The sequence below is a fragment of the Manis pentadactyla genome, chromosome 14 (genome assembly GCF_030020395.1).
Source record: "Manis pentadactyla isolate mManPen7 chromosome 14, mManPen7.hap1, whole genome shotgun sequence".
Taxonomy (NCBI): domain Eukaryota; kingdom Metazoa; phylum Chordata; class Mammalia; order Pholidota; family Manidae; genus Manis; species Manis pentadactyla.
The window spans coordinates 29,974,917-29,999,865 of record NC_080032.1 but is presented as its reverse complement, the minus strand read 5'-3'; the positions used below and the strand labels follow the sequence as shown (position 1 = coordinate 29,999,865).

The following is a 24,949-nucleotide window of genomic DNA, read 5'->3' as shown; positions in this document are numbered from 1 at the left end:
ACTGTTTTTCTTGCTAAGGTGGTCAGCTGTCTGCTGCTCGTTTCACGGTATCCCTCCCTCCTCCCTTCCCTTCTCTTCTTCCTTGTCTCAGTTTCTGTGGCTTTTCATTTCTTCTTGGCCTTTTAGTTATCTTGAAAAAGGGTTGATTTTCATAAACATGGCCAGTCAATTAAAACATTTCTAGTGCTGGTGAAAAACAGCTCATTGGCCTGCACCATGGGAGCCTGTGTATTGGCTGGTGCTAGACAAAACCCTTTTGCTGCCAGTAAGATTGCATTTGATTTGGGCACCCAGTGGTCCTGGCACCCAGCCTCACGGCAAGCAGCACTGTGCTTCAGTTGGCACCATGTAGCCTCCACGTTGCAAACCACCAGGTTAATGCTGATGTCTCTTCAGTCTTTTTGGCTGTTTGAAGCCTGTTCTCTAACAAGTCCTCAGTGGGAACTCATGGAAAGAATATTCACTGAGTTGTCATGTGTTGTTAATAGAATGTCTCCTGCCTTTTTAATTGGAAATTAATTTTTTGAAATAAAATCTTTGACTCATGTTTTTTTATTTTTGTTTTCTGTGGATATCTTAAACATGTTATCCATTTTGTTCAGGCATAGTGTTGCTAACAAAAAAACCTGATTTTAATCTAATTTTATTTTCCTTAAGTTATGTGCTCTTTTTTGTTTTTCACCTAGGTGCTCAAAGAATTTTTTCTGTTTCTTTAAGGACCAGTAATTTTACTAGAAAATGTGTTGATATGGCCATTCTGTGTTGGTATTCTCAGATATACAGTGAGCTCTTTAAATATTCAGTTGTCTTATATTTCAGATAAGTTCTCATAACATAGTGTTTGTCCTCTCTTGCTCTGATTTTCTCCTCCAGGATCTCCTATTATTGTTAAGTTGAACCTTCTTTGTTTATCTTTGACATTTGTTACTTTTCCTCAAATCCTTCTTGTCTTTCTTCTTTATGATTTGTAGAAATTTCTCCTTACAGTTTCTTCACTTTTGATTTCCTTCTAACTTTTGCTTCTGAATAAATGTTTGATTTCAAATTCCTTCTTGAGTTCTATTATTTCATTTCAGACTCTAATTCTGATCTATGGTACTTTTTCATATTGTGTATTGTCTTAATTCTTTTAGCTCATTTTAAAGTAGTAAGTTAGTTTTCACCTGTTTTGTGGGCATGTCTTTGTGGCCTGCTTTCATCGTCCACAGGGAGGTCATTCTGCTCAGTCTTTTTGCTATAATTTTCTCTAAGATTTGACCTCCATCTTTCTATCACTTTTAAATGAAATTAAATTTTTGAAACATGTTTAACTACTTAAGGAAGTTCTATATTATACATAATAAATATTCACATATATGAATATTTATTTAGGATACTCAAATTACATATAAATAATTATGTATTTACATGAAATTGACTTTGCAGGACATGATGAAGATACTCAAGGAGCTTTTAAAAGGCAGGTTCAAGATCACTTTTCCTAAGTTCACAATTTTTTCTTTTCATATTTTTGAGCACTGATCAAAGAGATGTTGGCTCCAGGACCTGAGATTCCCTGTCTCCCTTTTTTTCTTGGACCATCTCTTTCCTTATGTTTCTTGCGTTTGTCCTGGGTGGTTTTTGACTTCATTCCCAGTGGTCTGTCCTCAGTGTGGGGAGGGAGTCCTGGCTGGTCTGTTCTGTGAGTTCGGACTCCCTTCAGACCTCACTTTCCACAGACCCCTTGCCCTCACCCACTCTTGGGCAGGACAAAACCCATCCTGGTTTCAGCTGCTTTTCCTGGTCTGGCCTGCCATGCTTTCCAGGGCATGCCTTTCGACTCTTCTGGGACCTTTTTCCTCAAGTCTCTGAAATGCCACATTGCTTCCTTGGCTGCTTCTGGCCTGGAGTCTGTTTCCAGGTGGGTTTTGTGGCATTAGTGGTTGGTCCCCACCCTTTCGTGTTTCGTGGTCTGTGAGGATCTTCTATTTTGTTGTAAGTGGTGTCCATGGGACTTTGGTTTTGCTGTCTAGTGGCACCATCTGCACTCAAGGAGATTCAGGGATATTCTAGACTATACTACTGCTGGGAATTTTCCCAGTTTCCCCTTACCATAATTGTGTGTTTTGAGAAATATAATTTGGAACATCTATTCTGGTAATAACCTATTTTACTTTATTTAAAAAGGTTTTTTTCCCCCATTATAAATCAACGTAATGCATTTCAGAAGAATTGTAAATACTGAAGGAGAAAGTTAGATATTTGATTTGCCACACTAATATGGACATTTTGGTTTATTGTATAATGTTTGGTTTTGTTAGGTAATAGTGTAGCTTTCTCTAAATTCCTCTTGAACAGTTTTCAGCGATGACATAGTAAATATCAGTTTTATGTTGGTGGTTAAGGGACTGCTTATACACACATGTACTGTCTCCCAGCGCCTCCATCCACATTCCCACCCAATCAACCTCACCGCGCTCTTCTCCCCCACCCCCTGGCCTGCCCTAGGAGACTCCAGTCCCCATTGCTGCGCTCGTGAGCCTGCCGCGTGTAGCCACACTCAGAGCTGTGCCATAGCAGGGGCCCGTACTATCCAAGAGAGCTCTTGGATAGTAATTTTTTCCCTTTCCTTTCCTTTTTCATTCTCTCTTTTTCTTTTTATGTGAAAGAGACAGAGCAGTGCCACAATCCCCTCATTTATGAACACAATCCCAACAAAAGAAACACCCCCGACTCTAATCCGCACCAACAAATTCACCGAGGGATTTCAGAACATTGTGGATGCCTATGGAGTTGGGAGCTACAGAGAAGTGAACCCAGGTTGGAACTCTGAATTTGCAAATCTTTGTGTTTTATATGTCACTGGTTTTTTTTGCCATATAAGAATGTCTAGATGTTTGAAAACATAGGCTCACTACAAGTGTTTTGTCATCTTATTTAGTACAATGTATTGATTTTAACCCTTCAGTTCTCTCTGGAGAATTCTGGAGAAAGTCAAGTGTCTCAGGGAACTAGAGTTTTCTGCCTTTGCCGTCATTGGAAGCCTCTTGCTTTCCCTGCAGCTCTCTTCACCATCATCACTTTCCCCTTTCTATTTGCCGTAATGTTTGGAGACTTTGGACATGGCTTTGTGATGTTCTTGTTCGCCCTCTTGTTGGTGTTAAATGAAAATCATCCCAGACTCAGTCAGTCCCAAGAGGTAAGAATATAAACACTCTGGCTCATTCTGTCTGGATGGGTGGTATTCGTAGTGATCACTTTCTCTTTGACCAAGAAAGAGCCGTTTCTTCCATGTTAGTTTTTGGCAATAGCCATACCCTACTTGAGACATAAGTGGTCTGGGTCTGCATGCCATGAATGACAGTGACGTCCAGTACGTGGCTAGTTTTTGAGTCCTAAGAGGACTGACTGGTCAAGAGCTTGCCCAGACTGCCATGGCCCACTGAGCACATGTTCCCAGCAGTCCTGTTTTGCTCACCCTGGTTTGCCTTCCACAGATCATACGGATGTTTTTCAATGGTCGGTACATCCTCTTGCTGATGGGGCTGTTCTCAGTATACACAGGTCTCATCTACAATGACTGCTTCTCCAAGTCAGTCAACATTTTCGGCTCTAGGTGGAATGTGTCTGCCATGTACAGTTCCAGTCACACCCCAGCAGAGCACAAGAAGATGGTGCTTTGGAAGTAAGTGCTCTTTCCCAGACACTGTTTGAGGTAGGAAGAGCATTTGTGTGAGATGCCGACCCCCTCCTGGTGTTCAGCTTCCCACTCTGCTTTCCATTGCAGCGCCAGCACTGTCAGGCACAGCAGGGTTTTGCAATTGGACCCCAGCATCCCAGGAGTGTTCCAAGGCCCATATCCTCTTGGTATTGATCCTGTGAGTGCATTTTCCCCCCATTATTTGGGGTTCCTCGTTTTAACTGTCCATGGGTCCTGGGCCTCCTAGCATGGGTCATATGCCATCTGGGGGAGGTGGTGGTGCTTGGGGTTGTAGGGGTGGCTTTGGCCTTGATGGCAGTGGCTAACCACATTCCTATTTGAGTTGGGTATAGATGAAGCTGAGGTGCCAGAGACAAGGCATCCAGAGAGATAGGGCTGTGTTCTCTCCTGTTCCCTGACCTGTTTCACTCCAGTGAAAAATGGTACTTGAGGAACCATTTACTGAGTGCTCTTTCTTGAATTTCTTCCTTGTGTATGTGAATTTTTTTTTACCAGTTGATAGAGAAAGAAATAGTATGGAATTTTCAAGCTGAAAGGGAGTTTCAGGCTATCATGGAGCTTATTCAGGTGGTTGTCCGAAAAGGAAAAAGCCTTGGGAGAGGGAAAATGCAGGAACAGCTCCAGGCCCAGGGCCGCCACGGGAGCCCAGCAGGCAGGGTCCCACAGGGCTGAGAGTGTCTCCCTGACTGCCAGGGGTCTTCCTGAGAAGCTCATCTGTAAGAGAGGAGCTTAGAAATCATTGCTGAGTTGGTTTCGAAGGATGTGAGGTCATTGTGTGTGCCGCCGTGATGGAGGATTCAGGTTTCTTAATCTGGGCTCTCCAAATGAACACTTGCTTACTTGTTCTGTTCATTTTTATCTCTAAACATATTCGTATAATTTAATGTTGTTCCTTTAAGTCCTAACATAATTGGAAACTTGAAAAAAACTTCTATGACAATTTCCTAAAGGTACAGCATTTTGGAGCTGGATTCCCTAATAATGTGTGGACTTGCTTTAAGGAAAGACATGTTTCTGAATAAAGGCACCAAGGAAGAAAATTTGAATGGGTTTTTTGGGGGGGAAGGAGGAGATTGGGGCACAGTACTCTCTTCTTTCTGTGTAAATTTTAAAAATTGTCATTACCTTCGTATGGTTCCAAAGTAGATCTGTGCATGTACTTTCTGCATATAAAGAGTCTCCAGCTCCCATCCTGTCTTAATCTGTTCCCAGCATACTTCCTATCTAGGAACCACTGGTGTTAGTTTCTTGTGTCTCCTTCCAGAGAGTCTGTGAATATACAAATAAACACAAATATGTGACCTTATTCTCTCCCCACCTTTTACCCAAAAGATAGTTCTATGCCTTCTTTTAACTGAGTATTCAGAGACGGACTTTCCTGTTGTACATTTCTGTGTGCTGAGCCATTGGGAGCTCTGCATTTGACTGCATTTTGCTTTCTTTTCTATCCCCCCTCCCCCTCCCGTCACTCCTCACTTCCTGGAGCCAGTGTTAGTGGGCTTTCCTCAGTGTTTACGTCAGTCAGCTTACTGGCCAGCTTTTTACCCAATTCCTAGCCCCAAACACCTCATTCTAAAATCTTATGTTCACTTAAAAAGAATGAGTCTTTCTCCCCTAGGAGGCCCTGTTTCCCTTTTTTTGATCCCCCTGATGGGGAACTGTCACAATTACTTTTTCAAGGAGTACGAGAAGCAGTCAGTGAGTGGGGACCTTGGAGGGGGCTGGGGTCAGGGCAGCCCTGGATATTCAGCCACGGGGCCTGTGGGACCTGGCTCTGGGCTTCGTCATCAGCACAACTCGGCCACTTGCTACATTTCTTTGTTCTTTTTTTCTAGTTAAACTTTATTATAAAATACTCATATAAGAGCCGTATAAAATGTGTGTGTGAAGTTATAACACAGATTCTTGCATGCCCCCTGCCCAGGGTAAGACTCTGGGACCCTGAGTGTGTCCTGCTGGCACCCCCATAGCTCTCTCCAGAGGGAACTGTCTACTCTCCTGAACTCCCTGCTACTTGTTCTCTTGCTTTTCTTGTTTGTATGATTTCCTAGGCATGGAAAGTTTTAGTTTATCACTAAACAGGATATTGTTTCATTTGGCATTCTTTGAATGTTGCTTTAAGGGGGGAATTATTTAACAGTCTGTGGCCCTGGTTTCAGAAAATGAGTGGTTCTCAGATTGTGAGGGCAGCAAGAAGCCAGTCTGAATGTTGCTTTCTTTTTAAATGTACAACTACTTTTCTTTACAGTAGGAACTTTCCGGTGTCAGTTGTTTATCCTAAAGCCGTGGAAGGAAGTTAAAGATTAGTTTTTTTGTTTTCTCTTTAGATTTGGAACTTGGCCACAAATCGTCTCACTTTTCTCAATTCTTTCAAAATGAAAATGTCTGTGATTTTAGGAATTAGTCACATGACTTTTGGAGTCATTCTTGGGATATTTAACCACTTGTAAGTACAGAATTTTTTTTAAAGCAATTTTTATAAGCCACTTTGGTATTTCTTAAACTTTGTTCCTTGATGGTAGACTGTATAGTCTTAAAGGCAACCAATATGGTGGTACATTGTATTACATGATTCTGTTTTGAAGAAACATTTTTTGGGCAGTTTCAGTGATTCATTTACTTGGCAAATATTTACTGAGCACCTAGTATGTGCCAGGCACTGTTTTAGGTAGTAAGGCTTGAGCAGCAACGAGGACAGAAAAAAGTTTTTGCCCTTACATTTAAGTAAACTTTCCAGAAGTGATTTTGTCATGCTCTTTTTTCCTCTTATAAATTAGAGAACTTTAAGAGGAAGAGATTGGTTTTTTTTTTTTCTCTAAGTGGATCTGATAGTGAAACAGTCATTTTTCCTGTCCTCACCCTTCATCGTCTGAATATCTGAATCACTAGTGGGACAAATGATGCTGTGTGGAGACAGGCTTGTCACAAAGAAGTTAAGATTAATTTACTCTTTACTTTGTGTCTTAGTCCAGTCTTGTTCCTGGGTTGATCCGTTCCTTTTTTTTCTAGGCATTTCAGGAAGAAGTTCACTATTTATTTGGTTTCCATCCCAGAACTTCTCTTCATGCTCTGCATCTTTGGATACCTTGTATTTATGATTATCTATAAGTGGCTGGCTTACTCAGCAGAAACTTCCAGAGTTGCTCCTAGCATTCTGATTGAATTTATTAACATGTTTTTATTCCCGGCTAATGAAACAAATGGTCTTTACCAAGGGCAGGTGAGTAATTGTTTCCACTCTTACGAATTTAAAAGATGTCCTCCCAACAGCCTTTCTGTTTTGATCAGTGGAATGATTAAAGGTGTGCAGGATTTCTGTTTCTCGTATGTTATCACGAGAGAGTGCCAGGCTGCTCTGGACACCATGCCAGGGCGCTGGTCTGCAAGTCTAATCCAGACCCAGTGCTGGTGCAGTCATCAGCACTGGTGGGAAGGACATGTATCACTGGAGAGTTTCTACTCTTATTTATTTTTCTCCTGTTCATGATTTCTAAAAATTGTATTGTTTTATTAGACCTTTGTAGAATAACATAGATTAGGTAAATTAAAAAAGCAGTTCGGTGAAGCACAGGTGCCATGGTTGGAAAGATCAGTGAAGGGGACTACCTTTATTTAGCATCTACGGCATGCCTGAGAATCGGCTTTCTCTAATTATTCTTTCTTAAGACAGCAGCTCCAAAGTACGTTGGTTATCCTGGTGGCTCAGGGCAGGCCTGGTCGCTCAGCTGCTGATGGGGTCTGGATTTTAACCTGATTCTGCCTGACTGCACAGCTCATGACTTATGATGACTGACTGCCTACGGCCCGCTCTTCTGGGCATTTTGGAGGGTGAACTCAGAGTGCTGTGGTCTGAGACGTGGTGCCCAGATCATTCCAGCTCATGCTGAGTAGTGCATGGGGCGCTGGGAATCTGTGTTTAACACAGGAACAGCCACAGGCAGGGATAAGCAGGGGGACAGTGCAGTGACTGTCATTTGTTTTCACAGCCACCTCCAGATCCTTTAAAAGCACGCAGACTGCAGTGCTGTGTAAGCATAATATGCTTTGCTCTCCATTTATTTTTAAGTAACTGCAAATCTCCCTTCTTTTTCAGAAATGTTTTTAGTTCTGTTCCGAATGCTGTTTCAGTATTTTTCATGTGTAGAAGTAAATCCACTTAGTACATGCTCACATTCCTCAAGTTGTCTACCAAGAATATGAAAAAATGTATAGCTAGTGTTTGTATTTTCCCATTTCAGAATATTATTAGCTGGAGTTTGGTTCTATTTAGAATTTCCCTACAAATTCCTTACTGGGCTAAATAAAGTGATGTTTTACCACTCTGTCACTAGTAATACTCTTCAGTTCTAGAATTCAACTATGACTTGAGGAAAAGAAAGGGAAAGATGCCCTGGCAAACATAATTTGGCTTGCATTTGTTTTAAGTTCCTTATTAATAATAGACATTCTCCTTGATTTATACTCATTTAAGTAAGTGCACCAATAGTGTTGTTAGCATCAATAATTTCCTCCCTTTCTGCACCATCAGGAGCATGTCCAGAGACTGTTGCTGGTCATCACAGCATTGTCTGTCCCTGTTCTCTTTCTGGGAAAGCCACTCTTTCTGTTATGGCTGCACAACGGCCGCAGCTGCTTTGGGGTGAGCCGGGTAAGTGTGAGGTTGGCTGCGTGCTTGTAGGTGATGAGCAGAGTCTACTTTACTCATAAAAGGATTGGCAAATAAAGCACCTTTCAGAGTCCCAGTCTCTTGATTTAAAAGCCACAGCTTCCTTTATTTAGGACTTTGGTGTTGCCTATTGTGCAGAAGCTTAGTGCAAAGAGCCCACCATGTCTGGGCACATGGGAACAGGTCTTGCTGTCACGCACAGCAGACCTATCAGGAGTTAGAACTGAATCCTTCAGTACAGCTTGCCATATTTAAAGCATTTTTGTTCCTCATTCTTGCCTCTTGAATTTTTTCCTGTAAGTGTTCTTTTAGTTAAATAATACAAATAAATTATGGAAAATACAGAAAATAGTGCCCTTAAGTTCTATCACCCAGCTGTAACCAGTGCTGCCAATTTGTTAAATTTCTTTCCAGACTGTTTACCTGTGTGTCTAGCTTCTTACTTTATTTCTCTTTTAAAAAGTTGTGATTAAATCTACATAAGTTTTGCACTCTCACCATATTTTAAGTGTACAGGTGAGTGGCATGAAGACTGTTTCACACTCTTGTGCAACCATCCCCACCATCCACCGCCAGAACCTTTCTATCTTCCCAAATTGAGACTTGTTCCAGTGAAACACTCCCCCTCCCCCAACCCCTTGCACCCTTTGACTCTGGATTTGATTCCTCTGAGTACCTCATGTGAGTGGAATCATATAGTATTTGTCCTTTTGTGACTGGCTTCTTTGACTCAGCATCATGTCTTTAGAGTTCGTCCACACTGTGGCATGTGCCAGGATCTCCTGCCTTTTTGAGGCTGGGCAGTACCCCATTGTATGGACGGACTGACCACATTTTGCTAGTCAGTTCACCCATCCGTGGGCACTTGGGTTGTTTCTGCCTTTTGGCTAGTGTGAACATGGGTATGTAAATGTCTGCCCAATTCCTTGCTTTGATTCTTTTGGGTGTAGACCCAGAAGTGGAATTACTGGATCACTTTCTGCGATTCATTTGTTAGCAAACCACCACACTGTAACTACAGCTGCTGCACCATTTTACACTCCCACCAACAGTACACAGGGTTCCAGTTTCTCCACCCCTGATCATCACTTACCTTGTTTTTTATGATAGCTACACTTGTGCGTATGATATGCTCATTTTATTTTAAAGAACTTTTAGGTTCTTAAAGAGCTGATACTCTAAGGGAAACAAAACGTCTCTAACTTTGGTTGTGTCACAACCTTGTGATTTTAAAGGCAATGACTTTGAACTCGTTTGGTTGTTGTCAGAGCGGTTACACACTTGTAAGGAAAGATAGCAAGGAAGAAGTTTCTTTGCTGGGAAGCCAAGACATCGAAGAGGGGAATAACCCCATGGAGGACGGATGTAGAGAAGTGCCCTGTGAGGAGGTAATCTTTTCAGTTCCTCTTGATAACATTAGATAAGAAGGCAAGCTTTCACAGAGAGAATTGTCATGTAACAGTGATAATCTTAAAGCAACTGTTGCTCTAAGCTTTACAAATGCTATTTTGGTCAATTGTCATAATACAGGGATTTGGGGCAAACATTTTATTCCAGTTTTACAATGGGACTTAAAGTGTTAACATTACAAACTATGACATAAGTGACCTTAGGTGCTGTGAACATTGCTTTCAGAAGATTCTTGTCTCTGTCAGAACTTTTCTGTACTGGCAACAGAGAGACCTGGTTCACACTGGCTTCAAGGGATCTACTGGCTTATGTCAGGGCAGGAGCAGAGTTGGCCCCAGGATGATTGGCATCTTTTCTCTGTGTGCATGCATCTCTGGTATTTCTTCCTCCTCTTGTGAGGATACCAGTCCTATTGGATTGGGCCCATGACCTTATGACCTCCTTCAACCAGACACTGCCATAAAGGCCCTATCTCCAAGCATAGTCACATTGGGAGTTAGGGATTCCACATAGAGATTTTGACGGAACACAGTTGAGCCCATAACTGGCTAGGGGTACAGGGCTGGATAGAGGAAGAAACAGTCCCTCCTAAGAAGGGAGGCACAGTCTGGGCAGACAGAGCATGCTTACCACTCTGGTCTGCTTTATTTTCTTGGAAACTATTTGGCTATCCAGTAAGGACTCAACAAAATTTCTTATCATCAATATTTTGTAGGTTAGTGTTTTAATTTGGGATGATTAATAATTCATAGGATCATAATAAAACAAAGAGCAGAGCTGGAAAGAATGTTAGAGTCATCTTGCCTGGGTTTTGCAGCCTCCTCTCGGGGGCCTCCTTTTAAATTTTCCCTCATCAGACATGTATTAGAATGTGCTTATCTATTCAGGGCACACATTTATTAATAGTATGCAATCTTACTGGTAAATTTCTGGTTTTCATTAGGTGTTTTTTAGTTACTGAGACTAGCCCGAAATGAGATGCTCCCTGGGCTGTCTTGGAGTTGTGGAATCATGGTTCCAGTCCAGCCCTCGGTATACATGAGGAACAGGCTGGCAGAAGTGGGTTGAACTCAGTAGGTCACAGAGCTGGTTAGCGGCAGAGCTATTGGTAGAGCTTGTCTTGAGATTCTGTTCCTCACACTCCAACATGTCTCCACCAGTGTTCCCGAAGCCTATGCTTACATTATAACCCTGAGTGGAGCAAACTTGTAACTGGATATGCAGGTAACATACTGACTCTAACACGTTGCTGTCTAATCTCTCTCAGTTTAATTTTGGAGAAGCATTAATGACCCAAGTGATTCACTCCATCGAGTACTGTCTAGGATGCATCTCCAATACTGCTTCCTACCTGAGGCTCTGGGCTCTCAGCCTGGCTCATGCACGTAAGTTTTTGCTCAGACTTGCAGTTCCCAAACTCTGCTGAGACACCCCGCAGTGCCACAGCAAACTCCTAGGGCACTATGGGACATTTAAAATTCTTGAGGGAAACACCAGCTTTCAGATACTGTGTGTGCTCATACTGCTAATTGGACTTAACTACTTCATATATGGATTCCTTGGGTATTTCTCTTGGCCTTGGGATTCTGTGAGAAAATTACAGAGACACAGGGACTTTAGGAACCAGGAAGGGTCGGGAACCTTGGCAAAGACACTTCCCCTCTCCCCTGTTACCAGTGTGGTTTTGTTATTGCTATTATTTTGTTTGGTCCTGCCTTACCCAGTATGAGTATCTACCTATGTCAAGCAGGTCCTAAACCGACACTGATGAGTAGTTTTGATTAAAGGCAGTGCTTTCTTGGCATGGTGCTGATGATGGACAAATTCAGTTACTGGTTTAGTCCCCAACCCCATGGTTCGCCTTGCAGTTACCACAGCATGCCAGCTGCATATGTGTATAGAGCACATGCTTCCCTGCTAACCCCACAGACATGCCTCATGATCAGTGAGGTCACATCACCAGTCACATCACCTGTTTCAAAGGCTGTTGCTGGCTGGTCCCCATGTGGTTGCTCTTCAGATTGCACAGACAGCAAAGCACATGGTTAGGATGACCTCCTTGTGGGCCAGTGACAAACCCATTGACATTCAAAAATGGATAATCGAGAGATAATTGGTCAACAGAGACGGAAATGCAGCAACGAAACAGAAAGTGCTTCGCTGGAGTGGTAATGCAAATTGGTTGTGAAGGGAGGTACAGAAGGCTGGCTGGTGGTGGGAGCACCACACCTGTCATGTAATAGACTGACTGTGCAGCCAGAGGAACGCAGGGAAGCACATCTATGGGCAGAAATGAGCAAAGTGGTTATGATGAAGGTGCAGGTGTCCCAGCAGATGCGGTGCCACAGGAGCTTCAGTAGCTATTTCAGGACAAAGGTGCATAGGCTGCTATGTTGGAAGCTGCTACAAACTTAGCAAAGAGTATGACAACTTGCTCCATACTGGGAGAGGTGCTGGCTCCTGTCAAGGTGAAGCTTGCCTGAGTTACAGGAGAAGAAGGTGCCTGTTCATGCTGCCCCAGTTTTCTCTTAGCAAAACTCCCCAACAATTGAGCACTGTTTCTAATCTTGGAAAAATAGATTTTTTTCTCATTTTTCTATGCATTTATAACCAAGAATAAAAGTCTTCAGTGTTTTGACAAGAATTTTTAAAGGTCCCAGAACAATCATGATTTTGCCACCGATGATGAAGGGTGCTCTTGTGTGACTTTGACTGCACAGCCTTTTTTATGGTCCTGTCCTGACTGCAGAGACTGCCTAGACTTGAGAAGGCTGCCAGCTGATACTTTGATAAGCGCAGCCACAAGTCTGGAATTTCATGGCTGGAGAGGATGCCTTGGTCCGTCATCTCCATTTTACAGAAGAGACTGAAGCCTAGTGGAGTGGTGCTGACGCCAGCTCACCTGATCAGCCAGTTAGTGCCAGAGCCAGGACTGAACACCTGGCCTTTGGTGCCTGGCCCACTGCTGTGTGAGACAGGGCAAGCCAACCCCAGTTTGGGTCAAGATCTCATGGAGAAGCAGGCCTCTGATTTTTCTGGAAGGCCACATCTCCCTCTGTGTTTGATCTATGAGCAGGTTAACTTTTACATGAGAAGCAGATTAGGTCCATATAATGTAGGTGTGTCTGTTATTTTATGGATAACAATTCAGAATTGCTAGACAGAAGCCCAGCCCAACTAACTAATTGAAGTGACACATTGAATGTAAACAGAAGTTAACTGCAAAAACGATCCCTTTGCAGAGTTATCTGATGTCCTGTGGGCCATGCTGATGCGGGTGGGCCTCCGAGTAGACACAACTTATGGAGTCTTGCTGCTGCTCCCGGTTATTGCTCTCTTTGCAGTTTTGACAATTTTCATCCTTTTGATCATGGAAGGACTTTCTGCATTCCTTCACGCCATACGCCTCCATTGGTGAGTTAGCTTTGGAACTGTTCTTTAAAAAAATCTAACCCTTCCCCATACATATATATATAAATAAAATCCCTATAAGAATTTAGTGCTTAATTTAGGTTAGTTCTTCCTTCCTATCATTGGGATCTGTATTCAGATCCTGAGTTAAAACTGTATTTTGTTTCTGAACTGTTATCACAGACAAGTGAAAGCGAATTTACACTTGCTGGATCATTATGTGTACTTCATACTTTTAGTTCATTTGGGTCTGACAGATTGCTTTCTCTTATTTGTAAGATACTTCTTACACATTAATGTTTCATAGTATATTCCAGATTACTTGTCTGTGAATCCAGTTACCAAGGTGGAGAGGTTCCTGACACCTGTGTGTATGTCTGTAGTGTGTGAGGGGGCATCGTATGTTAGTGTTTCTGTTACTCTTGAGAAAGCAAACATGGGGCGGGGTGTGTATGTGGATTTTATTTAAATAAAAATATTTATGCCAAGTGCATCTATAGAATGAAGCAAATTGAGCACAGAACTTTCATTTTTAACTTTTAGGTGTTTTAAGAAACGTAGGAAATGTTATTCACAATCTTTCACTAATATATGGAAATTTTTTTTTTTAGGGTAGAATTTCAGAACAAATTCTACACTGGTGCAGGCACCAAATTTGTTCCTTTCTCATTCAGGCTACTTACATCCAAGTTCAGTGATGACATGACATGATCGTACTGCTGTATCCAACAAGCTTACAGATTTATGGAGGATTATCATGTTAATTGAATTTCACTTATGTCAAATTTACATAGGAAAAATTCCATCTTTATTGATTGCCTTATGATATAGCCAAATAATTCTGTAAGATATACCTCTTCCTCATATGTTAAATATTTTATAAAGCTTACCAACTTAAGATGCAAATTTGAGTTTTAATGATGAGCAAATAAAAGCTACTGCCAAAAGTTATGTTAAAGTTACTTTTAAAAATATAGGCTTAGGGGAGAGCAGCCAATTTTAAATGCCTAATTGAAAATAGTCTTAGATACTTGATTCCTTTTCACCTAATTTAAAAAAATGGAGTTTTCTGTCACCTGAACTTGCCAGATAATATTTTCCAACAGCTGAAGTATAGTTTTTTAAATTTAATGATGGATAATTGAAAGATTCACATTTATTCTGTGTGATTAAAAGTATGCAAACTTTTTTTATTGTATGTTATCTAGAATTTTAAGTAGGGGATTGTTTCTACAATTTTGACCTGTTTTAATAATCGGGGAAATGGGATAAAATACAACAAATGATTATCCCACTTGTATATTTTTTTAAAGATTCTTGTCCTGTTTTTCTTACATAAGCCCAGTTATGGTAATCCTATTTGAAAAGATAAACTGTGTACTGAGCCGTAAAACCCAGTGTGACTGTGGACAATATAATATGGATATGATTTGAACTTAGTGACCAGCATGGTTGATGTTACTGAACCAAAAGGGTTTATACCGAAGAAAGAAAGGTAAAAAGTAAATTTTATATTTTTATAATTATTAAAATTTTACCATGAAGAGATTACATTTATCCTTGAGAACAGCAGAATTATACTTTCAGACTATTTCTAAATAAAGGTCTGATAAAGGCATTTAAACTTTCAAACATTATTTAGGCCACACAAAAATATTCTTATTTGTAATCTTTAAATTCGTATTCACTTGGCATTTAGTTTTGAGTGAATTTGAGTCAGTCCTGTGAAGCATTTTGATCTCTTGTATACAGATGGTCCATGATCTATGATGGTCCAACTTGGGATTTTTTGACTTTATGATGCTAGGAAAGCAATGTGCATTTAGTAGAAGCCATACTTGGATTTTTGAATAGGATCTTTTCCCAGTCTGGTGACTTGGGGTGATACGGGTATGATTTCTTTCTTGTAATACTGGGCAGAGCAGTGAGCCTCAGCCACACGAGCACAGGGCTCAACAACTGATAGACTGACAGCTCCATTTTTTACTTTAAATACACTGTATTCAGTAAATTACATGAGCTCTTCAACACTATAGTATTAAGTAGGCTTTGTGTTAGATAGTTTTGACCAACATCAGACTCATGTAGGTGTTCTGAGCATGTTTAAGGTAGGCTGGGTGTATTAAATGCATTGTTGACTTAGCAGTATTTTCAACTTACAATGGGGTTATTGAGACATAACCCCATCATAAGTCGAGGAAAATCTGTATTCTTGTAAATTATGTTCATTTTCATATTTTACTGTAATTGACTTTAGATAATTTTTTTAAAATAACATTTTGAGTAACACACATGAAAAGACCCATTTGTCACTATACTCCTTTACCCTGTGTAGTGGTAGAGTTTGGAATTCTCATTATAAACTAAGATTATGGTAGCACTGAATTTAAGCATATCTTTTCAGCAAATTTTGAGGTATTTGCTGAGGGGCATGAACTGAACATCATGACATAACTGTGACTCTAACATTGAACATTTTAATCGTAGTAGATTCCACACTGCTCTTCCATGAGATGTTACCCAGAGTCAAGGGTTTGTCTTTCATATTAAAATCCCAAACATAAAATGATACTGATGAAACTCTTGAAAAGGATTCTGCTTTCAAAGTTAAGTTTCCCCAGAAAGGTGTAATGTTGGGCCCTTTTTTTTGTTGGGTGATTATGAAGTCTGAGTAATGTCTTTCAGGTTTCAAACTTATCCCTCACAAGTTGTTTTATTACTGCATTCTAAGGATCTGTTGTAATATAGTGGTAGCTAATTCATCCCTAGGAAACCCTCCATTCAGGGCACTGTTAACTGATTAGCAAACAAGAGACATACAGTATTTGCTGGAATTCTTTACTGCCTCCACTGGTAATAGTCATGGGGGCCACTTTTTAATTCTAATTAACACCTCTTATCAGGGTATAGAACAGAATGAAGAGTCATTTTTCAGTTGAAACCTATGTAGTAACATAGAATGTAATTACATAAAAAGTGAATTAATAGTCCTAACTTTGGTGACAGAACTCTAGAAATACAGTTTGAATGGTGTCTTTTAGGCACCTAGGGAAATTTTATTTCTTTATAAAGCTATTAGTTCCAATGTCGTTGTTACCAGAGTGGTTGTTCCATTTTGTTTTTAAGCTATTAAAACTATTATGTATGTAATTTTTAAGACAGACTCCAATCCCTTGATAACAAATATTCAGAGGAAAAATGATAGTCTGGATGATGCTAAATACCTGTTTATTTTCCTGAAGATAAATGTCATGACCACCACGTTTTACAGTTTTTGTTCAGTTACTCATTCTATGTGTTAATGGTATCCTAAAATAAAAATCCAAGGGAATTCTTCAGGAAAATAGTATTTGACTTCATCTTGCAAGGGTGAAGAATGAAGCACATCCTTGTGACATAATGGTGATACATTAAGGAATGCAAGGGGCGTTTGAATGGGATCCGGTGAGCCTTGGGTACTTCCTACTCACTGTGGGTAGGACTTTGCCAAGACTCACCGTTTATTGAATGCCACTCTGTCCTCATTTCTGGGATGGGTATTTTGTGACAACATTCTTGTCTTAATTTGAATCTGCAGTAGTTTAATAAGGTGTAGAGTATCAATAGCATAGGTAATTTATGATGTTTTCATATTACATATTCAGACATTTTAGAGCCTGATGCATTTTGGAAAACAAAAAATAAACTGTTCTGCAGCCTGCATTTAAAAACAATAGATTTCTTTATTAAAAATTTAAGGCTGGGTTTGCTTGCATGTCATCTGGTATGTCTCCAGCAAGGTTATTAAGAAATTTTATTTCAAGATTATGAAAATAAGGCAGTTTGGAGTAATAGTTTTACAACAGCCAGTTCATTGTTGCTGAGCTTTGGGTTAGAATTGTAAGACATACTAAGAATATTCCACTTGTTACTCTATGGGAAAATAGCCAACAAGAAGGCTTGGTTCTTCAGGGTCAGCCTAATAATCTAGGGTCTCTGTAGAGGGGAATGACAGTCGTCAACCAGTTAAAACTACACAAATGCATGAAGGGACAAATTTGCATTTTCCTCTCAGTATTGCACTTCCTTTTACTAATGAAAAATAAATATATATTTTTAAAGTACAGTGTTTTGCCTTATTATACCCTGGCTTGGATAAAAAGCCAAAGCAGTCGGCCCCGTCCCTGATCCTGTTCGCCAGAAGGAACTTGGACCCTCTTGGAACTATGAGCAACCATTTGCACCTTAGACGCCCTTTGATCCAATGGCTGTGGGCCCGGGCTGTAGCCCTGCCTCGCCGCCACCTCTGCCTGCCACCTCCTTGGTTGCACCAACCTGGCTTCCCTTGCCTCGGTTTCTCTATGGGCAGCATCGCGCGGATGCGGGCGGGCGGCGCTCAGATGCGCGCGCCGGAGGCGTCGGCAGACACGGTCCGCGCGCCGGCGTGCGCGCTGCCGCCTCGGCCTGGGGAGGCTGGGTGCCCCTGGCTGCGCGCCACCTCGGGCGGGTTCTCGCCTCTTCCGGCGCCCGGGGCTGTGCTCGCCCGGCGCGCGCTGCTACCGTTGCCGGGGCGCCGATTTGCTAAGGAAGCCGTTGCCACGAACGGCCGCCCCGCTCACGGCTCCCGGCCCGGCTGCTGCAGGGGCCATGGACGACCTGCGGGTGCTGTGGATGCGCGACCGCGTCTACACGGCCTTCGGCCTCACTGACCCGCAGCTCTTCGAGGAGCTGCTGAACCGCAACGACGGCGAGGTGGAGGACCTCATCCTGCACTTCCTCAACCAGTCCAGCGACGAGGAGGGCGCCTTGACGCTCTTCTTCTATCGCAAAGTGGTGCCTGAGGAGGTGGAGGTGGAGATCGGTGAGCCCGCGGGGCCCGCCTGCACACCCTCCACCTGGTCCGGCCCGCAGCTGTTGACCCGGCGCCCCGGTGCGGCCTGGCCAGGCCTGCGTGACGGCGGAATCCTGGGGAATGTCTTCCTTTTAGGGCACTAAGGCTATCTCCAGTAACTGGAATATTTCTGTGTGACTGTGTTGGTTTGCAAACCGGCTCCTGTACACGAAGTGCAGGAGAGCCCCCAGGAAGGGCGCAGGCCCCTCCAGAGGGGCAGTTGCTAGGGTTAGCAAGCAAGGGAACTTCCATCCCGACTTGTCCTGGGCGCCACCTGCCAGCACCGTCATGTTTACGGAGAGGCTGGCATGCCCGGTCGCCACACCGTCCAGAAGGTCCCAGCACTGCGTCGCTCTCTCAAGGCTACTGCCCTGAACTGGCTCTGGTGGGGGTCCGGGGTGGAGCACTCGTACCAAGGGGGTGACGTGCGGGTGTGCCCGGGATCAGCTCAGCCAACAAGTTGGTTGGGGGTCACGCCCTCCCCGTGGCCGCTTCCAGTGGCCTGTCACATACAGACCTCTCCCAAGGCCACAACCTCAGCTCCAAAGAGGGCAGCGATACGAAGCACCTCACACAGTGAAGCAATGGCCGTTTCTTTTTCCCTTTCTGTTTTTGTGTCTAAAGACGGCGAGATACCGGCCACAGCTGAGGAGGATGAGGAGGCAGAAGAGCCTGATTATCGAAGAGTTGAGTCTGTGGAAAAAGCCTCAGGTGTAGTATTGCCAGGGGCACTGGGGGAGCAGACCTGGAGCAGCCTGCCCAAGGGGGTGCGCTTGTCCAGACTAGAAGCCCATCATCCACTTTTCACCTTCATGCCTCTAAGATTCTGTGTGAAGTACAAGGAGGTGCCTGGGCGTTACTACGTGCATTATTCGTTGTCCAGAGCTGTCATAACTCCTGACCTCAAACTGGCTGGCTTAGAACAACTTTCCCTGTCAGGGAGGGCAGATGTCCAAAATCCTGGTGAGCCCCCTCCAAAGGTTCCAGGGGAGGATCCTGCCTTGCTCTTCTGGCTGCTGGTGGTGCCAGCCATCCTTGGGGTTCCTTTGCTTGTAGATGCATGGTTCTGATCTCTGCCTTTGTCATCCCATGACGGTCTTCCCCCTGTGTCTCTGTGTCTACATCGCTTATGAAGTCATTGGATTTAGGCCCAGCCTCACCAGTATGACCTCCTTTTGACTAGTTACATCTCCAAAGACCCTCTTTCCAAATGCAGTTACATTCTGAGGTTCTGGGTGGACCCTGTTCCACCCGGTCACTGCCTAATATGAAAACACCCATCTTTGCACAGACGGTGTCTCAGACAGCTAGGCCAAGGCCACATGTGCACATGCTGGCAAATACACTTGAGTGTGCTGTGGCACTGTTATCCTTTTTAGGCTTTGAGTTGCTTCTCCTGTAGTGAGGAATTGGCTTCAGCTCCATGCTTTGAGCCAGTTCTTTACAGTGGTAGTTCTCAACCAGGGTGATTTGGGCCCCCCACAATGCCCAGGACACCCTCCACCCCTGCCATGGTTGAGAAACCTGCTCCAGACCATCCAGACCATCCACATCTCCAACAGAGCCAGACAACCTCCCATTCCCCATTTATCCTGTAATTCACATTCCCCAGGAAAAGCAGAAGCTGTAGATGAGACACATCACTTTCACTCAGTACTATTTGAAAATCAGAGGGAAAAAGGATTTGGGCGATGTGCAGTGTCTCCGTTAGGAATCTTTTTTTTTTAACCAAATGCCATCCTCTCCGTAGTAAAGATTGGGGGGAGATGACTACAAGTTTAGAATAAAGATAGTACATTCTTGAAAGGCCCGTCTAGGTTGGCTTTTGATAAAGCAGTTATGAGAGCCACAGCCCTATTTCCTGAGGGCCTCCTACTAAGACACTGTTTTCAGCACCAATAAATCCATGAAGAGGAAAGACTTGCATAGGAGGAGACTGCTTGGAAAGAAAGGTCAGGGAGGTCTCGACAAAGCAGATTAACATTACTTCCAAGTCAATAATTAAGTGTGTTTTTCCTTTTCTTATTGTGGCAAATGTACATAACATGAAACTTAACCATTTAAACCACTTCTAAGTGTACAGTTCAGTGGCACTGTACATTCTCAAGTGTATTTTTGACCACTGGCTAGGGCTCTAATGGTGGTCGTACTGCCGGCTCTAGACTATTGCCTCTGCCATTCAGCATGCAGGTGCTTAACCACACTACAGTCTGATTCTCCAGAGTCTACCAGTATATGTTATTGTCCCCATTTTATGGATGAGAAAACCAATTTTAGATAGGATTCAGCCCCTACATGTTGATTTGATTCCAAAGCCACCCTGCTTTGTACAGTGCTTTTTGAGGTATGAGCTGAACCATTCAGGGAAGGCATTCTCTTCCATTATCACTGGACTTGCCAGAAACTGTAGATCTATGATTGGCAGACTCTGAAGTTCCAGGTCTGCATCAATAACAGGAGACTGGAGAAATATTCATTTATTTAGATTTCATCACCCACAAGTTCCAGTTTCATAGTGAAAATAAGTAAATGGTAGTATGTCAGCTGTAATTCTTGTCCTAATGATAAACACTTTTTAAGTAAAAATCTCAGGGAGGTCACTTATTGGACACAGTAGCTGGAATATATACACATGCACACACACGTTGAATTTCCAATTAAGGACCCATCCAAAATGCAGGTCAACTCTTCTAAATACAACATAAATCAAGGCTTTAACCCCATACACAAAAGTAAACACGAAATGGATCAAAGACCTGAATGTAAGTCATGAAACCATAAAACTCTTAGAAGACAACATAGGCAAAAATCTCCTGAATATAAACATGAGCAACTTCTTCCTGAATGCATCTCCTTGAGCAAGGGAAACAAAAGCAAAAATGAACACATGGGACTACATCAAACTAAAAAGCTTCTGTACAGCAAAGCGCACATCAACAGACCAAAAAGGCATCCTACAGTATGAGAGAATGTATTTGTAAATGACATATCCAACAAGGGATTAACATCCAATATACAAAGAACTCAAACACCTCAACACCCAAAAAGCAAATTACCAATTAAAAAATGGGTGGAGGATATGAAGAGACAGTTCTCCAAAGAAGAAATTCAGATGGCCAACAGGCACATGAAAAGATGCTCCACATCATTAATTATCAGGGAAAGGCAAATAAAAACCACAATGAGATAGCACCTCACACCAGTTAGGATGGCAAGCATTGAAAAGACTAAGAACAACAAATGCTGGCAAGGATGTGGAGAAAAGGAAACCCTCCTACACTTCTGGTGGGACTGTAAGCTACTTCAACCACTGGAAAGAAATATTGAGGTTCCTCAAAAAACTGAAAATTGAAATACCATTTGACTCGGAAATGCCACTCCTTGGATTTACCCAAAGAATACAAGTTCTCAAATTCAAAAGAGACATTTGTACCCCTGTGTTTATTGCAGCACTAATTACAATAGCCAAGATATGAAAGCAACCTAAGTATCAGTAGATGAATGAATAAAGAAGAGGTGGTACATATACACAATGAAATACATATACACATAGGAAAGAAACAAATCCTACCATTTGCAACAACATGGATGGAGCTGGAGGATATTTTGCTCAGTGAAATAAGCCAGGCGGAGAAAGACAAGTGCCAAATGATTTCCCTCATTTGTGGAGTATAACAACAAAGCAAAACAAGGAACAAAACAGCAGCAGACTTACAGACTACAAGAAGGAACTAGTGGTTACCAAAGGGGAGGGGTGTGGGAGGGCAGGTGGAGAGGGAGGGAGAAGGGGATTGAGGGGTATTATGTTTAGTACACATGGTGTGGGGGGTCACGGGGAAGACATTGTAGCACAGAGAAAGCAAATAGTGACTCTGTGACATCTTACCACACTGATGGATAGTGACTGCAATGGGGTGTGGGGAGGACTCAATAATATGGGTAAATGTAGTAACCACGTTTTTTCATGTGAAACCTTCATAAGAGTGTATATCAATAATACCTTAGTAAAAAAATTAAGTCCATGCAAAATATATATATATAAGGCTACAATAGGATTCATTTGTAAAACATGTATGCATAGCTTTTTGATAATAGGCCCATTGAATGAAATATGCTGTTGTACAAGAACATTATCTTGTACAGGAAGATAGGAAACCTAATTTTCTGATTATTTCATCTTTTACATTGAATAATGTTTTGCAGCTAAGAATTTGCAACTGAGAAACTCTCCCACATATCAGGCTCTAATCAACGTAGAGGATGAAGACGTGAACAAAGAGAATTTAGAAAACCTCTTCACAAAAGTATGCATGGCTCCTTATCCTCCTTGGTGGGGAAATGTGAATTTGGTGCCCTCTGATGAGTCTGGGTAACTGACCTGGTTCATACAAGGGATGTACCCTGTTGGGAGGGAGATGATAGAGTCCTGCACTGGTAATCCCCAAGACCACCCTCCAATTGATGGTTTTTCTGAAATGACTCATAGGACCCAGAGAGGCTTTTAAACTCATGGTTATAGTTTATTTCAGTGCAAAGATATAGACTAGAATCATCCAAGAAAAAGGATTGTGGGACATGAGAGTCCAGGGGAAAGCAGGCACAGGCTTCCAGTGGCCCCTCCCAGTGTTTTTCCTTTTCTTACTATGGCAAAGTGTACATAACATAAAACTTATTAGCAGAATGCTGCTAATTCTCCCAGCAACTATGTGTGACAACACATGAAGCTTTGTCAGTCAGAATGTCCAGGGTTTTTATTGGGCAATGGTCACACAGGCATGAAGTGTCCACTTGTCTGACCTTCCTTAGTCTCCAGCCCCCAGTCCCATGGATAGTGTGACCCTGGGCCCAAGGCAAGCAAAAATAGGCATTCACCAAAAATTACATTATTAGTATAAACTATTTGGCATGACCCAAGGCCCCAGGTATACAAAGACACCCCTATCATGCAGGATATTCCAAAAGCTTAGAGGTTATCACACAAGAGCTGGTTAAGGGCCAGCTTGAAAACTGCATGTTTTTTTTCACACCCATATTTCAGAAAATCGTTAAGGACATCATGGAAAAGACATATCTCCAGGTGCTTTGCACTCCTGTTCCTGAGGAGTTTATGGACCAGAATGTGGTGTTTTTTCTCAGAAATACCAAAGGTATATTTCTAGTGTACACGTATGAGTCTGGGTGTCCATGCACAAGCACGTATGTGTGTGTGAGATTCTTAAGTTTTATATTTTATTGAGAATATAACTTTTTATCAGTAAAGCCAAGCCTCATTATTCACGGGTTCCATATTTGTGAATTTACCTACTCACTCAAATTCCTTCATAACCCCCAAATCAATTCTTGCAGCACTTTTGAGGTCATTCGCAGACATGTGCAGGGTAGGGAAACACTTGGCTCACCCCACATGCATGTTCCTGACTGAAGGCTCTGCCTCATTATTTTAGCTATCAGATTGCAAACAACTGTCCTTACTGTGATCTATTTAGTGCCATGTTTTTCACTTTACGTGCTTTTTGTAGGGCATTTTACTGTTTGAAATGGTCCTAAGTGAAGTACTGGGGCCCTGGCTAGTGGTCCTGAACCCAGGGAGGCTGCAAAGGGCCTCACAGAGGAAGTACCTGTGTTGGATAAGCCCCATTCAGGCATGAGTTACATGCTTTTGGCCATGAGTTCAATGTTAAGAATCAACAATATATATTAAATAAGGTTCTTTGATAGAACACACATAAAGCAAGATGATAGATTAATAGTTGATGAAAATATGACCAGAGGCTCATAGGAACCTACCTCTGTATTTCTCCTTGGAGCAGTGGCTCAGTATTTGCTAATTCTGTGTTCATGGTGACTTCGTAGAATATTATTGCTATGAATAATGAGAACTGACTGTGATACATTGTGTAACAATGAGATGAAGATTCAAAATGATGTAACCCTGAGTTATCAAGTGAACCTTGGTGGGCTTTCTCCCTTGTGCTGTTACAATGCAGCTGCTCAGAGGCCAGGTTTATCCTTCAGGGTAACTTCTGGGTAAGAATGCCTGCTGTGCTTTCCCACTGCACTCATCTATCCTGGGCCCCACCTGGTTTTTTTGTATCAGCATCCCCAGTGATTCTCGGGCTCAGGTCCCTTTTGATCCATGGCTCTTCCTCTTGTGTAATTTGATTCAGGCTCACCCTCCACTCTGCCTGCCTGCTCTTTTCCCCATTTCTTTTGCCTTTGCCTCTATAGACTGTGCATAGCTACATTTTAGGGCTCACCCTAAATTCTAGAACAAACATTAAATTGCTTTTTCTCCTTTTTTTGAACTTCAATGGTGCTTTGGGTCAGGACCTCATGGTTAAACTCTGAGTTTCTGTAATTCATCCTTCCCAAGTGGATGGTAGGGGAAGAGGAAGTGCAGAAACACAGCATTAAGTAGCCTGGCACTCCCTCCTGAGCCCGCCATCCCCGTTACAATTCTGGTCCCAGGCAGCTGGTCTCAGCTCATGCTTTCCTATGTGACCGCATTAATCACAGTGCATGGGCCTCGGGCAGGGTGGCATCCACCATTACTCAATTGCTTTTCCTTTTCATCATATCCATTTTTATGGTTATCTTTCATTGATGTCAAGTTCTCTTTTTCACACAGGATTCTTAAGCAGTTTCTCTTTAAGGTAAATTTATTCAAGAAATGTTTGCTATAAAGGAACATGTTAAGGAAGTGAGGAATAATGCATATCTACATAGATGTGGGAAATAATTACCTCATTTGACATATTTGTTGTTATTCTGATCTGTTGCCCAACTAGACTGAGAGACATGCCCAAGTGGCCTGTAAAATGTCCACCATATGCCCCGATTTTTGTTGGGGTGAAGTAAATATGTGTAAAATAAAACCTGGTCCAAGGGTAGA

General features: G+C 42.3%; 2 protein-coding genes across 8 annotated transcripts in view; both read left to right on the top strand.

Moving 5' to 3' along the window:
• Positions 1-14,134, top strand: part of ATP6V0A2 (ATPase H+ transporting V0 subunit a2) — a 29,314-nt gene extending 15,180 nt beyond the window's left edge. For 5 of the 7 annotated variants that reach the window (XM_036921741.2, XM_036921746.2, XM_036921747.2 and 2 more), the window contains 11 exons: positions 2,649-2,799; positions 3,042-3,178; positions 3,477-3,664; positions 3,767-3,857; positions 6,028-6,146; positions 6,710-6,920; positions 8,229-8,348; positions 9,635-9,754; positions 11,044-11,161; positions 13,019-13,190; positions 13,799-14,134. In XM_036921741.2, coding sequence (XP_036777636.2) covers positions 2,649-2,799; positions 3,042-3,178; positions 3,477-3,664; positions 3,767-3,857; positions 6,028-6,146; positions 6,710-6,920; positions 8,229-8,348; positions 9,635-9,754; positions 11,044-11,161; positions 13,019-13,190; positions 13,799-13,898 — 1,527 coding nt within the window. In that variant the 3' untranslated portion in view covers positions 13,899-14,134. Of the gene's footprint in view, positions 1-2,648; positions 2,800-3,041; positions 3,179-3,476; positions 3,665-3,766; positions 3,858-6,027; positions 6,147-6,709; positions 6,921-8,228; positions 8,349-9,634; positions 9,755-11,043; positions 11,162-12,525; positions 12,993-13,018; positions 13,191-13,798 lie in introns of those variants that run through there. The other 2 variants (XM_036921742.2, XM_036921745.2) reach the window with 2 other exon arrangements.
• Positions 14,135-17,436: 3,302 nt separating this feature from the next.
• The window catches only part of DNAH10 (dynein axonemal heavy chain 10), a 129,667-nt gene continuing 122,154 nt past the window's right edge, over positions 17,437-24,949 (top strand). Inside the window, exons 1-4 of the mRNA XM_036921759.2 lie at positions 17,437-18,027; positions 18,682-18,768; positions 22,261-22,361; positions 23,096-23,204. Coding sequence (XP_036777654.2) covers positions 17,814-18,027; positions 18,682-18,768; positions 22,261-22,361; positions 23,096-23,204 — 511 coding nt within the window. The 5' untranslated portion in view covers positions 17,437-17,813. The remainder of the gene's footprint in view (positions 18,028-18,681; positions 18,769-22,260; positions 22,362-23,095; positions 23,205-24,949) is intronic.